Genomic DNA, 13,720 nt, shown 5'->3' with positions numbered 1-13,720 from the left:
CGATGCATGATTGAGCGCGAAGAGAAAAAAGTTTGTTTGAGGTGTGTGGGTACGTACGTGTATGTCAAAGATCGGAACGGATCGGGAGAAGTTCGAACAGGTTCGCGCGGGATTTCGATATACCCGTATTGCTCGGACTTCAGAAAGTTTCGAAGTTTCGGAATACCGAAACTCGATTCGGTTATCAGCTACAGACTTATGTATCAGCACGAGCGAGCGGGCCGTCTATCTTTGTGTCAGTTCGACGAAAGCTTAAATATTTGAATCACGTTTAGCAGCTTTTAGCTTTTGACTTAATAATAATAATAAAGACACCCATAAAAACATTGATATACACTTTATACCTATATAAACTTATATAAACTTTATAGTCCTCTTAAGCGAGAACTGCGAAGGAAAAAGGACCCTTCTCATCAGATAGCGATGATTTCAATTCTTACTTATTTTCGATAGAAGTCCACGCCTTATTCCGCGCACTCCGGAGTTTAATACTTTAGTGTTTTAAGGCGTTTGTCTTTTTCCGCAAACTTTACTTTCTAAACTGGGACAGCTCGTGCCATCCAAAGGACATTATTAAATTAGGGATATTATTAGACTAGAACATTATTAACCGGCACGAACGCAACACTCAAAATGGAAATGGGGGAAGAAGACATCGCCCACTAGCAAATAATTCGACGAATTGCCAGCTCCACGATCCAGTTCGAGAGTTCCAGTTCGATTCCAAATCCGAGTCGTATTCAGTTGTGAAAAATCAACATGGAAGACAAGAAGGTTATAGTTCTGCGCATGCGTGACATGTTATAAATGTCTCAGACAGAGATAATTCCATGTTGATTTTTTACGATTAGACACGACTCAACTTTCGGATGGTTCCCCTTAGCGAATGTCGAGACTTGTTTATATGATCGTGGCCAGCCTTGTATTGTATACAATGATTTGTACTGTATTTGTTATTAGATTTACATAACCTTAAAGCATTAAAAGACCTAGTTGTCACTTAAAAATTGTATATGAACATTAATAAAATATTGTCGATTGTTGGCGCCACATCTGTTAATATGTACAATAATAACGTGAAATTGCGCAAACAATAAAAATAATCCATACATTAATAAGCGAAAGCAAGCACGAAGACAAGAAATAATGATAGAAACTAACCGCAGATCTCTATAATGAAAAGTAATTAACGAAACAATAATGGATAAAATTTTAAGAAACACGTTACCTATTAGTCGACAATTATTACGTACGTCTTCAACAACATATCAATATTCGAAGTAAGCCATCAAACTTTATTCTTAATTTGTGAAAAATTTAAAATATAAATGACAAATAAATAAATATAAATATAAAAACTTTAATGACTTGCGCAATTACATTATTTATTAATTTGTTTTACTATTTATAATATAAGATTATTTATGTGATATATTATTACATATTAAATTATTTATTGTTAATGTTGCAGAATTTTTAAAGATTGTGTTGCATGTATATATACAAAATACAATAATGTTGTATTAAGATCAAATCTACCTCCTGTTAAAAAACCATTTAATATTATACAAAATCGTACAATGTTTATACAAACTCAAGACACACCAAATCCAAATAGTTTAAAATTTATACCTGGAGTTAAAGTGTTAGAAACAGGTCAAACTAAGGATTTTCCTAATGCTACAGATGCATATTGTTCACCGCTTGCAAAAATGTTATTCCGTATTGATGGTGTAAAGTCTGTATTTTTTGGTCCTGATTTTATTACAATATCAAAAGCTGATGAAGATGTTGAGTGGAAATTATTGAAACCAGAAATATTTGCTGTCATAATGGATTTTTTTGCAACTGGCTTACCTATATTAACCGATGAACAGCCTGCAACAGATACCCGTGAGATTCCTTTTTATTTGTCAATTTTCATACAAAATCGTTTATATAGTGTGACTAAATAATCTATATATTTGTAACTTAATAGATATTTTATATATTGCTCAATTTAGTGGTATGTATACAGAGTGTTAATTAATAACTTTCATTTGAAACATTTTCTAAATAATTGGTATATAAATGTAACGTATAAACAGATTTTTTTATTGCTTTAATATGGTAATATATATCAAACACTTTCTCTTTAAATTTTGTAAGCTTACTTAGAGATCATTCTTTATTTTATAACTAAAAGACCAAACATTTTTGTTCAAATGTAATGAAAGAACAGGCGCAGACAAACTCAAAATATTATTTTCAAGTGACCTGAAGATAATACATAGTTATAAAAGAAAAGATTTAATTGAAACAGACATGTTTTGGAATAGATGGATTATAAATTTGCCTGAAATATCTCACAAAATTACCGTCATAAAGTCAAACAACTTTTATCTGAAACATTTTTTCTCCTTCCTGATATTTACAAAACTAATCACGTGTAGATATTTAAGACAGACATACTGTATGTTGAAAAACAAAAATATTTCTATATGATTAACAATACTTTATTTATTATAGAAATTAGTGAGGATGATAGTGAAATAGTACAAATGATAAAAGAATTATTGGATACTCGAATACGACCGACAGTACAGGAAGATGGAGGTGATATTGTATTTATGGTGTGTAATAATTTATTCCTATTTTGTTGAATAGTGAATATATGAAAAACGATAAATATAAATCAGGAGTCGAAAATAATAATTATTTTAAACATTTCTTGGAAAAAAGTCATAGAAATTAATCTTTATTTAAATGGAGGCCAGTTATCAATAAATCTCAAAGTAATTTCTTAAAAAATTAAATGATTAAAATTTATTTTGATTATCAGTATCCATTATCGGTGAAGGAAATTAACTTCGTTTGCCAGTAACCAATACATATGACTGGACATTTTTCGATTATCAATAATTATCGATTCCCGGAATTTTATTTTGTTTATCGATAATCATTAATCGCGACGAAAAATCTTTTTACTTACTGCTAACCAATATCGACGAAAAAAATATTTTCTAGTTACATTCTACTATTGTCAATTGTTATTAACACTGTTGATAATTAGTATTCATTGACAATATAAAAGAGCTTAATTATAAGATTTATATATTTTATTAGGCAAACAAAATACAGTATGGAAATAAATGAAACAAAAAATAGAATAAAAACTATTGTAATACAATATTATAGTACAATATTTTTACTATCACTTGTATTAATATTGTGTTACAATATTTTTTATTCTCTTCTTTGTTCCATATATTTTCATACCTTTTCTTTTGTTTAATAAAATATATAAATTCTATAATCAGTTATTTTTATATTGTCAATGAATATGTTCGAGTTATCAATCATGTTAATAATAATTAACAATAGCCGAATGTAAGCAGAAAAAGGTTTTGCCAGCGATAATGGCTATCGGTAACCAAAAAAGATTTCGGTCATTTATATTGGTTACTTGTAACCAAAATTAAATGTCCATCATTGATAATGATTATTCATAACCAAAATAAAATTTCCGTCATCGATAATGATTACCGGTAATTAAGAATTTTTAGTTAAGAGTATTAACTGTTATATCATAACTGTTAAAATTTGTCTTACAATAGTTGTGATATCTGATATAAATATAAAATTAGATTTTTAACAATTTTTAACTTTTTTGTACATTTTAACTATAAAATACTTCACAATCCATATGAAATGATCTCTATAAATTAAAAAGAGATTCAATTTCATTTCTAAATTAAAAGATATGACACATTTATATACAGCTATTGTTAAAATTATATCTTTTCATAAGTTAAAGTTAGCTGTCCTGGCATAGAACTACGTAAGTACCTGATGTTCATGAACGTAAAATTACATCATTTTGTAAAGTAATTTGAAAGTATAAAATAACAATAATTTGTATTTTAGAACAAATTTTTATATTTATAATATAAATATAATATGATATAAATCTGCAATAGTAACTTTAGTTCACTCCTTTTTAAGCAGCTTTTAATTATAGGGAATAAAGAAATTATGAATTGTGAAACTGGCTATATCTCTAGTATTATATCTGGTTATAGGGCTTCGAAGAAGGCATAGTGAAATTGAAAATGCAAGGTTCCTGCACAAGCTGTCCAAGTTCCGTGATCACTTTAAAAAATGGAGTTCAAAATATGATGCAATTTTATATTCCAGAAGTGCTTGGAGTAGTGCAGGTGGAGGATGAAACTGATCAAATCGCAAAAAAAGAATTTGAGAAGTTTGAAGAAAAGATTAAAAACTCTAAACCTAGTGAAAAGTAGACTTTTAATCATTGTTTTGTAAGAGCATTGTATATGTATAAATAAATTAAACACTTGTTCCTTTTTTTTCTGCTTTTATTTTATTCCAGTCTAAAGTCTTTAACGGCTAGATACAGAAACTTGCCAAACACGGATAGTATTGTCTGAGTAGCCGGCAAAAAGGGTTTGTCCATCAGTAGACCACGCTAAAGATAGACAATGAGGTGGCTCTGCTTTACTCGTTGCAGACACTACCTCTGGTTTTAATTCTTCAACCATTTCTTTGGTTTCAAGATCCCATATCTTGATCCAAGGTCCAAATGCAGCGCACAGCCAGTAACGATTAGGGCTGAAGCACAAAGCTGTGATAATGTCGTTATGATCTAAGGTGTGGAGATGTTTTCCGTCATTCAGATCCCATAACATAGCCTTACAGTCCTGCAAATAAAAGAACAATTTTTAACCGATATCTAAAAAGATTCTTATATAACTAGAAGTTTAAACATTTTGCAAGAATATGCATCATACTATGATGACATTACTTATATTTTTCTAATATATACCTTGCCGCCTGAAGCACAAAGCGATCCATCAGGGGAGACAGTAACTGTATTAAGATATCCAGTGTGTCCACTGTGATTGATCTTCAGTCTACAATTTGTTAAGTTCCATACCTGCAAATTATTATACAACTAGTGAAAAACAAAAATAATCAACACTTTATTAAATAGTTTACAACTTCGAAAATCAGTCCCATATCCGCTTACACTCACAAATATCATGTTCAATAAAAGTATATACATCATGTTATTATGATTAAAATAAATATTAGTATTTTATATAGCTTTAACATACCTTGACCAATTTGTCCCAGCCTGCAGAAACAATGATGGGATTGGAATGATTTGGAGAGAAACGTACACAGCTAACCCAGTCCGTATGTCCATCATCTTGAATAGTATACTTGCACTCAGCCAAAGTATTCCACAGTTTAATTGTCTTGTCTCGAGAACCAGAAACAATTTGACGATTGTCCACGGAGAAGGCGACGCTTAAAACATCCTGTTAACACAGTTATTTAATTTACACAATTGATTACTTGCTGGCAACATAAATTTGTGTATCAAATGTGGTCAGTACTTACAATACTATATACTTAATTGCCCACCTCTTCTATTTATTAAATATAAAAAAATATATAAAAAAAAGCTTCAGTATATTTCCCAGAGACTCACGTAGTTACATCTTCTGCCAATGGCATTCAATATAAAAAAAAAATTGAAAAAAAAAAGCTTCCATGTATCTCGTGAAGAGCGACGACCATAGATCAGAAGGAAAATTTCACACCTTGGTATGGTCCTCGAATCGTCGTGTCGTACGACCTGCGGCCAAGTCCCAAAGTCGAAGAGTTTTGTCCCATGAACCAGATAGAGCATAATTACCATCTGACGATAACACTACATCACTAATAAAGTGAGAGTGACCATACAAACGCTTCTGAGGAATACCATAATTGGCTTCGTCACGTGTCAGCTTCCATACGATTAAAGTTTTATCTACAAACAAAATGCATAAATTTTTACACATATTTTGCGTATGTTAAATTACCTGCTCCCTTGAAATTAACAAAATATAAATGGATAAAATACTTTGAGAAGCTGTACGAATGTAGATGAACATATATATATATATATATATATATATATATAATAGAAATGCAAATAAATAGTTGTAATAATGCTAGACAACGTGTAAACCGCTACGTGGCTACTTACCACGTGAAGAAGACAGTATCATATCCGGATATTTTGGATTTGTCGCGATTTGGGTAACCCATCCATTGTGTCCCCGAAGTGTCCCTCTTAATTGAAGAGTTTCAGTCATTTTTTGATTATTTTAAGATATCTTACGTTACGGATTGAAATAGATTCCGATCCACGACCCACATTCAACAAAGCGTCGAACGAAAAGAACGACAACCCTCCTCTTTTCGAATGTGTATATTGTCACAATTTATATATTTTGTAGATATGCAACTCACATGCTTAAAATGTAAACCTAAAGCTATATTCTAAGTATGCCACTCAAGGTCTAAAGGAGCATTCAGACGATAAATATTATTGTCAATTTAAGGTTTTCAACATTATCATACGTAAGAGACTCTTTAGACGATTAATGTTATTGTCAATATTTAAGGTTTTCAATATTGTATTAAAAATATATATTGATCGTCTGAACGCTCCTTTATTGGTCTATTCAGAAATACGATACTGATACTCGCTCGAGTTTCTCGCTCAACCAATCGATGCAGCTGCAGTAATCAAATTTTTTTAATGTTCACTACCTCGTCTTGTTAAGCAGACTATAAACGTTTAAATGATCGTACTACCGTGATATGTGTTGATTTTGATATTGAGGTTATGTTCTTTGATGTGCGAGAAAATTAGGAATAAAGAAATGGTCATACATTTAATAAATATTATTGTTGTATAAAGGTATATGAAAGTTGAAACAACGTAATGAAACTTTCCGAAATAATGGCCAGTAAACAAGGAAGAGATTTAGCACTGTCAATGTTGCGAACATTACCTAGACTAGCTTTAAATAACATTCGAAATAATCCTGGTGCAAATAAACCTGTTAGTATTATTCTAAAACTATATTGTATGTTTATATTTCAATATGCTTGTAATTAAGCTTCATATGAATGTTTGAATAAAAAATATATTATTTTTGTCAATATTTTCAAATTTTTATCTTTCATTTTTATGTCTTATATTTTAGTTTAAATAATATTGTTTGGATCAATATAATGTATATGTGACATGATAATTTTTTATAAATATATAAAAATTTCATTTGAGAATTATTTAAAAAAAATGTGTATTTCTAACAGTCAAAACGTGGTCGAGGTCAACATGGTGGAAATAAGCACGGAGCAGGTAATAAGGGATCAGGTCAAAGACAGAATTTTATGCGAACTGGATATGAAACTGGAAATAACCCATTTTATCTTAGATTTAGTCGTGAACCATATTATAAAGGACACCAGTGAGTTGTTTAATTTCTATATAAATTTTATATATGGAATGTAACAATATTAATGTATATATTAGAAAACTATATTTTAATTATAACATATACTTGAATTTTTTATTTAAAATTTTGAAACCTTTATATTAGTTTAAAAATAAGTTGAAAATTGGCATTGTGTATTATATAATATCATTTTGCTTTATATATGTTTATAGTTTAAGAAGAGAGTATCCTCCTTTATCTCTGCAACAATTGCAACTATATATTGATACAAACAGAGTAGATTCATCTAAACCTATTGATCTTGTATCTATAATCAACACAGGACTATATGATCTTAAAGTAGAATGGAAACATGCAGGTGTTCATCTTACAGATGAGGTATTTAAATTAATATTTTTATATAGGAACATTAAATATTATGTTTTTCCGAAACAGAAATTGCTTAAAATCATGTCTTAGGGAGCCGATAACTTCAAAGCAAAAGTCAATATAGAAGTCCAATGGGCCAGTGAACCAGTAATTGCAGCAATTGAAAGAAATGGTGGTACTATTACTACTGCGTATTACGATACTCGCTGTTTACATGCAATAAAGGATGTTGATAAATTTTTTACTACTGGTAAATTTTTAAAGCATATTAGAATTAAATGCTTGATAATATTATATTTAAAACATGCTTACTATTTAGGAGAACCAATACCACGCAGACTATTACCTCCGACAGATTGTTTAGAATATTATATGAGTGCAGAAACGAGGGGATATTTAGCAAATCCTGAAGAAATTTCTCGTGAACGTTTGGTTTTATCTCAGAAATATGGTTACGAGCTACCAAAAATTGAAGATGATCCTAATTACAAAATGCTTGTGCAGCGTAAAGATCCTAGACAATTATTTTATGGTCTTGAACCTGGTTGGGTTGTGAGTCTTAAAGATAAAGCAATTCTGAAACCTAAAGCTGATTATCTTAAGGAATTCTATACAAGTTGAATTATTTCTTTCTAGAACATATTTAATAAATAAATAAATAAATAACATGTAAAAAAGAAACTGTGTGAAACTAAACAAGTTGATGCCTTTATTGTAGAATAAAAGAATCAAATTTTAATCTGTCGTAGATAAATTAATTACACATACACACTTTTCTGCAGGCTTGAATAAATTATAATATATTAAAATAATCTTAAATAAAAGATTTTTTTAATTAAAACAAATACAAAGTTGTTTTGATAGATTTTCTTTTGTATTTTTCATACATAATTTGCTTTCTTAATTTATTTTTTTAATAGTATTTCATAATTATAGATAATAAATATTACTAGAAAACATAACCTAAATATACAGCACTTTTAATACGAATAAGAAAAAGTAAGTAAAAACCAATGATCCCGTTATCAAGCAATGGAGTATTATCTGTGCAGTGAAGTGGAATGGAATCAGTAATTTTCCATGGCTGTGTTTCGATCCACTTCTCCCAATATAATATTTGGGTACATCCTGCATTAACAATTCAAAAATGGCATTCCGCGTTGAGTCCGAGAAAGATTATGGATTTTTACTAAAAAGTTTAATTGCCGGCGGTGAGTTAAACATTTCTTCCAATAAAACGTCGCTAAATAATAATAACGCATTTTCATTTAATTATTATTCGTTTAGAGAGAAATATTATGTGAATCATTTATTATCAACCATAGTAGAACAATTTCATATTTATGACAATATTTGTGTCATTATTATTATTAAGGAAAGGTAGTAATCTGTTTCAAAGAATTTGCAGTATTATTACATAAATTGCTTGATAATAAATAAAGATTGTTTTATTAGTAATAAACATTTTACAGGGGTAGCTGGAATGTGTTCAAAAACAACAGTAGCTCCACTAGATAGGATAAAAATATTATTGCAAGCACATAATAAACATTATAAACACTTAGGTAAAGAATGCAACTTTGTAAAGAAAAAATATTTAGAAACAATACAATCGAAGCATTAACTTCTTCTACTACATAGGTGTCCTTTCCGGATTGAAAGAAATAATTCAACGTGAACGATTTATTGCTCTTTACAAAGGAAATTATGCTCAAATGATTAGAATATTTCCATATGCAGCAACACAATTTACTACATTCGAATTATATAAAAAGGTAATTATTAGTAAATGCGACCTTTTGTATTGAAACAATTAAAAAAATAATGTCAATTTTTTCTGTGTAAAGTGGTTCCACAGAGCGAAGTAACCGTTATTAATATAAAGACATGCTCATAATTTAAAGGTGAGCTTTTACAATTTAGATTCATTTTTGGACTTATGTATGCAAGTGAATATATTGCATATATACTCATATAAATACACATATAAATACACATATGTAAAATATTTAATAATTTACCTATCTTCTGAAAATGTTTAATAATTTATCTATACAAATATAAGATAGACATACAGCTTTAATGAGGGGAAATAAATACAACATTCTTGTTAAAAAAATTAAGTATATATGATTGAAATTATAAGTAAATTAAGCCAGTTTTTTATTTCTACCAGTATTTAGGTGACTTATTTGGAACGCATACTCATATAGATAAGTTTTTGGCTGGATCTGCTGCTGGTGTTACCGCAGTTACATTAACATATCCACTTGACGTGATTAGAGCCAGGCTTGCTTTTCAAGTTGCCGGAGAACATATTTATGTAGGGATTGTACATGCGGGTATCACAATTTTTAAAAAAGTGAGTTCATATTTCATTAAATGTTATTAAAAGACTTTAAGTTTTGAGATTGAAAGATAATATTACTGTCATAATATATATTAACACATTTGCATAAAAAGATGTGACTAATCTACATTTGAAATTACTTATTCTGATCTCATGTAATTAAGCTTTTGTTGAAATGCACAAAAACATATAAGGAACAGCTGCATTATAAATATATATGTAATTTATATGAATAGGAAGTAGCAGCAAGAAAGTTAGCATATCAATTAAAATATAGAGTGCAAAGTTTAGAGCTTTTTGAATTGTGAATTGGTTCATATATTATTACCACATATTCATTTGAAAAGAACATTTTTTAAATAATAACTCCAAAAACAAAAGAAAGTAAATTTACATAAAATACTATTTTTTTAATGATTGATTTCTTATTAATAACAATATTATATCATTGAATCTTTCAGGAAGGTGGTATTCGAGCATTGTACAGAGGGTTTTGGCCAACTATTATTGGCATGATTCCATATGCAGGATTTTCATTTTATTCATTTGAAAAACTTAAATATTTATGCATGAAACATGCACCAAATTATTTTTGTGAAAAATATGACAGAAATACTGGTATGACTAATTTAAAATTTGTATAGATTTATTGAAATAGAAATTTTACTTTCAATAATAATATATAAATTAATATTTTTCGGTAAGAGTTATGTAAAAATAGAAGAGATATTTGGTCTTTAGTTAAATTTAACAATTTTCTAAAAATACTTTTGGAAAATATTTTAATTAATATAAGCATACAAATACTTAATACTCTGGGGACCGGCTACTCTGACAAGCATATAGCCTGAATTCTCGGGTGTCTTTGGAGCGACTGAAAAAGATTCAAAGCGACCAATATTATATCTGATATATTGAGAACGGTTTCGTATTATTCAAGCATTTGATGTAAAAACAATTTCATAACATTTCGTTTATAGCATCCATTGCTTTCTTTTTATTTAACAGCAGTTAAAGTTTTTATAGGATACTGCATGAACTATGAAAGACGCGAATTCGCGTCTTCGATCCCCAGTGTTAAGAATTCTTTATACATTTTTCGACAAATAAGATGATCTATCATACAAAATTGTAACTAAATTTTATAAAATGCATAATTCCGACTTGTGTAATTGTCTTTAATACTTGATAAAAATTATATGTTAATGTAACTATAGGTGGTCTAGTTTTAACGATACCAGCAAGATTATTGTGTGGAGGTATTGCTGGTGCTGTTGCTCAAAGTTTTTCTTATCCATTAGATGTTACTAGAAGACGGATGCAACTAGGTATGATGGATCATAATGCTCACAAATGCAAGTAAGAGTCTACCACTGTTATAATGTGAATATAAAAGAGGATATTTAATTCTTTAATGGTTTATTACACAACATTTAATTATAATTCACTTTTAGTTCTAGCATGTCACAGACTATAAAAACGATATATGAAGAAAATGGTATTGCTAGAGGTCTGTATCGTGGAATGAGTATTAATTATCTACGAGCTATTCCTATGGTATCAGTTAGTTTTACAACATACGAGATCATGAAACAAATACTACATTTAGACACTGGACTAAAATTCTAATTTATTTAATCAGAACACGTATTTGTGATGTCTCAGTTCTTATATTTCTATTAGTGGTAAAACGCAATCAATATTAATATTTTTCTACAATTACTGGGACAAAAATATTGTTTGATTTTTACTTTGTAACATAGAGGTGATTCTTTCAATCTAATTTATTATCTGTATGTGATAAATTTATGCAAGTATGATATGCCACGAATATGTGAAATATATGGAAAATATTTGCGAAGTATACATACATAGAATAAATATTTAGGGTGGACCAACTAACGTGACCACCTGAAATATTTCACTTGTTTTTAGTTAAAACATAAAAAATGTTCCAGCTACAAGTTAGATGGTTTCGAAGGGGACATAATTTGATATGATTAGCTTTTCGTAAGTGACCGCGTAGAAGACATATGAAGGTCACTTTTTTTTTTAACGAAATCATATATTTTTCTATTACATTAGCCAACTTAGCTAAATATTCTGTACAAAAAATTATTAATCTATAAAGCATTAATAAAGTATTAACCTATTTATACCGAAAAAATATTAGCTTAACAGATATTCTAACTGCAAGCTTGATTCAAATTAGCAATCGCAATAAGATCAGATCACGCCAGGTCAGGTCACCAATCAAGAGCATCTTATTTTATTTCACTGAACTGCCTGTCTATTGTAAATGCTCGTACTGAATTACGTGCTAGCGATTTTGACAGGCGCCTGATATGACATGATTGGATCGTACCGTGATCGCTAGTCTAAATCGTCCTTTAATTTTATCAAATTTAGATATAGAGGTTAAGGAAAAACACGACATTCTTGAGCTTATGTTACCTCCATCTTTCGTACGTTAAATTTGACAAATTAAAGTTATAATATTTCTTAAACCAATGGTTTTTCAGTACACATAAATCGATTAATACTTTTTTGTAGAGAATGCCCATATGAATCAGCTAATGTTATAAAAAATATATCATTTCATTTAAAAAAATATCAGTGACCTTCATATGTTCTTTATGTGTTCGCCTACGAAAAAGCTAATGTCAGATTATGTCTTCTCGAAACCATTCAACTTGTACTTGAAACATTATCAAAAACAAGCAAGATTTCCAGATGATCACGTTAGGTGATTCGCCCTGTAGAAACACGCACACGCATATATATAAGCAGTGGTTGCTTACGTACAATTGATATTATTCTTTGATATCACAGTGATAACTACTGCTGATACAAAACTGATACTAATTACCCTAATGCCGTGGTGATAATATCAAAGTGTCACCGTTTTCTGATACTATGACGATGAGCAGTGGTTATAACAAGGATACATTATATGTGAAAAACTATTTTTTTGTTTATATGTAATTATTATTTTCATATTCGTTTTGCAAATGACTGTTTTGATTACATGAAAAAAAGATTGCATTATATTTCATATAATTAGTAATATCTTATATATACAATATTAATAAAAATTTTAATAACACTTTTTGTACAATGTTACCATGTTTAAAAATTGTAGACCAAAGAACGTTATATAATAGTATATTTTTATTCATAGTAAATAGTAAATTTACCATAAACCATAATAAATGGTTATTAATGTAAAGGATACATGTAATGATAATTAAAGAACAAAATGATAATTGTAATTTCGAATTTATAAATAAATTATCTTTTTTGAAACTACAGCCTTCAATTTATACCTCTTAATTAATTCCTTCTTAATTATGAGTGAGGACAGAATAAATTATTTTAAAAATTATAAGAATTGTAATTTAAATTAATTAGTAATGTGCAAAAAAAACATAAGATGTTTCCAAATTTTGATGCTAAAACAATACAATATATTCAAGAAATTAAGAAGATAAGAAAGTTCGTGTAAAATTTTTAATATTTCTTTGTTTGATAAATTAATTTTACATGAATATTAATTGATAACAATGACTATCATTGTTGACTAATTTATCAATTAATAATTCTACAGTGATGTGTTATTATACAATTTTATCCAATCAATTTTTATGTCATCACTTTTTAACATGCTTCATCAAAAATTATCTTAAAACAAGAAAAAATG

The 13,720-nt window shown here is 28.8% G+C and overlaps 4 protein-coding genes across 5 annotated transcripts; 3 read left to right on the top strand and 1 right to left on the bottom strand.

Annotated features, from left to right (window-relative positions):
- The first annotated feature begins 31 nt into the window (after positions 1 to 31).
- Positions 32 to 4,348, top strand: LOC117159582 (NFU1 iron-sulfur cluster scaffold homolog, mitochondrial). Its single transcript, XM_033339551.2, has 4 exons — positions 32 to 1,280; positions 1,472 to 1,893; positions 2,509 to 2,612; positions 4,062 to 4,348. Exons 1-4 carry the CDS (start codon positions 1,201 to 1,203, stop codon positions 4,281 to 4,283), a joined length of 828 nt encoding a protein of 275 aa, XP_033195442.1. The 5' UTR covers positions 32 to 1,200; the 3' UTR covers positions 4,284 to 4,348.
- Rack1 (Receptor of activated protein kinase C 1) lies at positions 4,338 to 6,254 on the bottom strand. The gene is made up of 5 exons (XM_033339547.2): positions 6,038 to 6,254; positions 5,610 to 5,818; positions 5,118 to 5,324; positions 4,826 to 4,936; positions 4,338 to 4,700 (listed from the first exon to the last, which is right to left on the bottom strand). The coding sequence occupies exons 1-5, from the start codon at positions 6,144 to 6,146 to the stop codon at positions 4,383 to 4,385; spliced, it is 954 nt and encodes a 317-aa protein (XP_033195438.1). The 5' UTR covers positions 6,147 to 6,254; the 3' UTR covers positions 4,338 to 4,382.
- Positions 6,255 to 6,603: 349 nt separating this feature from the next.
- Positions 6,604 to 8,409, top strand: mRpL15 (mitochondrial ribosomal protein L15). The gene is made up of 5 exons (XM_033339550.2): positions 6,604 to 6,901; positions 7,159 to 7,313; positions 7,514 to 7,679; positions 7,761 to 7,920; positions 7,990 to 8,409. The coding sequence occupies exons 1-5, from the start codon at positions 6,782 to 6,784 to the stop codon at positions 8,289 to 8,291; spliced, it is 903 nt and encodes a 300-aa protein (XP_033195441.1). The 5' UTR covers positions 6,604 to 6,781; the 3' UTR covers positions 8,292 to 8,409.
- Positions 8,410 to 8,612: 203 nt separating this feature from the next.
- LOC117159579 (solute carrier family 25 member 16) lies at positions 8,613 to 13,288 on the top strand. Of its 2 annotated transcripts, XM_076621078.1 has the most exons (8): positions 8,613 to 8,881; positions 8,958 to 9,050; positions 9,143 to 9,235; positions 9,312 to 9,445; positions 9,847 to 10,032; positions 10,482 to 10,638; positions 11,238 to 11,379; positions 11,475 to 13,288. In XM_076621078.1, the coding sequence occupies exons 2-8, from the start codon at positions 9,014 to 9,016 to the stop codon at positions 11,647 to 11,649; spliced, it is 924 nt and encodes a 307-aa protein (XP_076477193.1). In that variant the 5' UTR covers positions 8,613 to 8,881; positions 8,958 to 9,013; the 3' UTR covers positions 11,650 to 13,288. The 2 variants fall into 2 exon arrangements, with proteins under 2 accessions (XP_076477193.1, XP_033195439.1); XM_033339548.2 differs by lacking the exon at positions 8,958 to 9,050 and having other exon boundaries at positions 8,614 to 8,881.
- The last annotated feature ends 432 nt before the right edge of the window (positions 13,289 to 13,720 follow it).

Source organism: Bombus vancouverensis, chromosome 8 (assembly GCF_051014615.1).
Source record: "Bombus vancouverensis nearcticus chromosome 8, iyBomVanc1_principal, whole genome shotgun sequence".
NCBI lineage: Eukaryota > Metazoa > Arthropoda > Insecta > Hymenoptera > Apidae > Bombus > Bombus vancouverensis.
Note: the sequence above shows the minus strand (reverse complement) of the source record. Positions and strands in the feature narration are given on the sequence as shown.

Coding starts and splice junctions, on each gene's coding strand:
- mRpL15 (XM_033339550.2), top strand. CDS start 6,782: ATGAAACTTTCCGAAATAATGGCCAGTAAACAAGGAAGAGATTTAGCA. Junction 7,314..7,513: donor CCATATTATAAAGGACACCA/GTGAGTTGTTTA, acceptor ATATGTTTATAG/TTTAAGAAGAGAGTATCCTC. Junction 7,680..7,760: donor GTGTTCATCTTACAGATGAG/GTATTTAAATTA, acceptor ATCATGTCTTAG/GGAGCCGATAACTTCAAAGC.
- LOC117159579 (XM_033339548.2), top strand. CDS start 8,818: ATGGCATTCCGCGTTGAGTCCGAGAAAGATTATGGATTTTTACTAAAA. Junction 9,236..9,311: donor TAAACATTATAAACACTTAG/GTAAAGAATGCA, acceptor TCTACTACATAG/GTGTCCTTTCCGGATTGAAA. Junction 11,380..11,474: donor CATAATGCTCACAAATGCAA/GTAAGAGTCTAC, acceptor ATTCACTTTTAG/TTCTAGCATGTCACAGACTA.
- Rack1 (XM_033339547.2), bottom strand. CDS start 6,146: ATGACTGAAACTCTTCAATTAAGAGGGACACTTCGGGGACACAATGGA. Junction 5,325..5,609: donor GATTCGAGGACCATACCAAG/GTGTGAAATTTT, acceptor CTGTGTTAACAG/GATGTTTTAAGCGTCGCCTT. Junction 4,937..5,117: donor GCTGGGACAAATTGGTCAAG/GTATGTTAAAGC, acceptor AATAATTTGCAG/GTATGGAACTTAACAAATTG.
- LOC117159582 (XM_033339551.2), top strand. CDS start 1,201: ATGGATAAAATTTTAAGAAACACGTTACCTATTAGTCGACAATTATTA. Junction 1,281..1,471: donor ACAACATATCAATATTCGAA/GTAAGCCATCAA, acceptor TTAATGTTGCAG/AATTTTTAAAGATTGTGTTG. Junction 2,613..4,061: donor GAGGTGATATTGTATTTATG/GTGTGTAATAAT, acceptor ATCTGGTTATAG/GGCTTCGAAGAAGGCATAGT.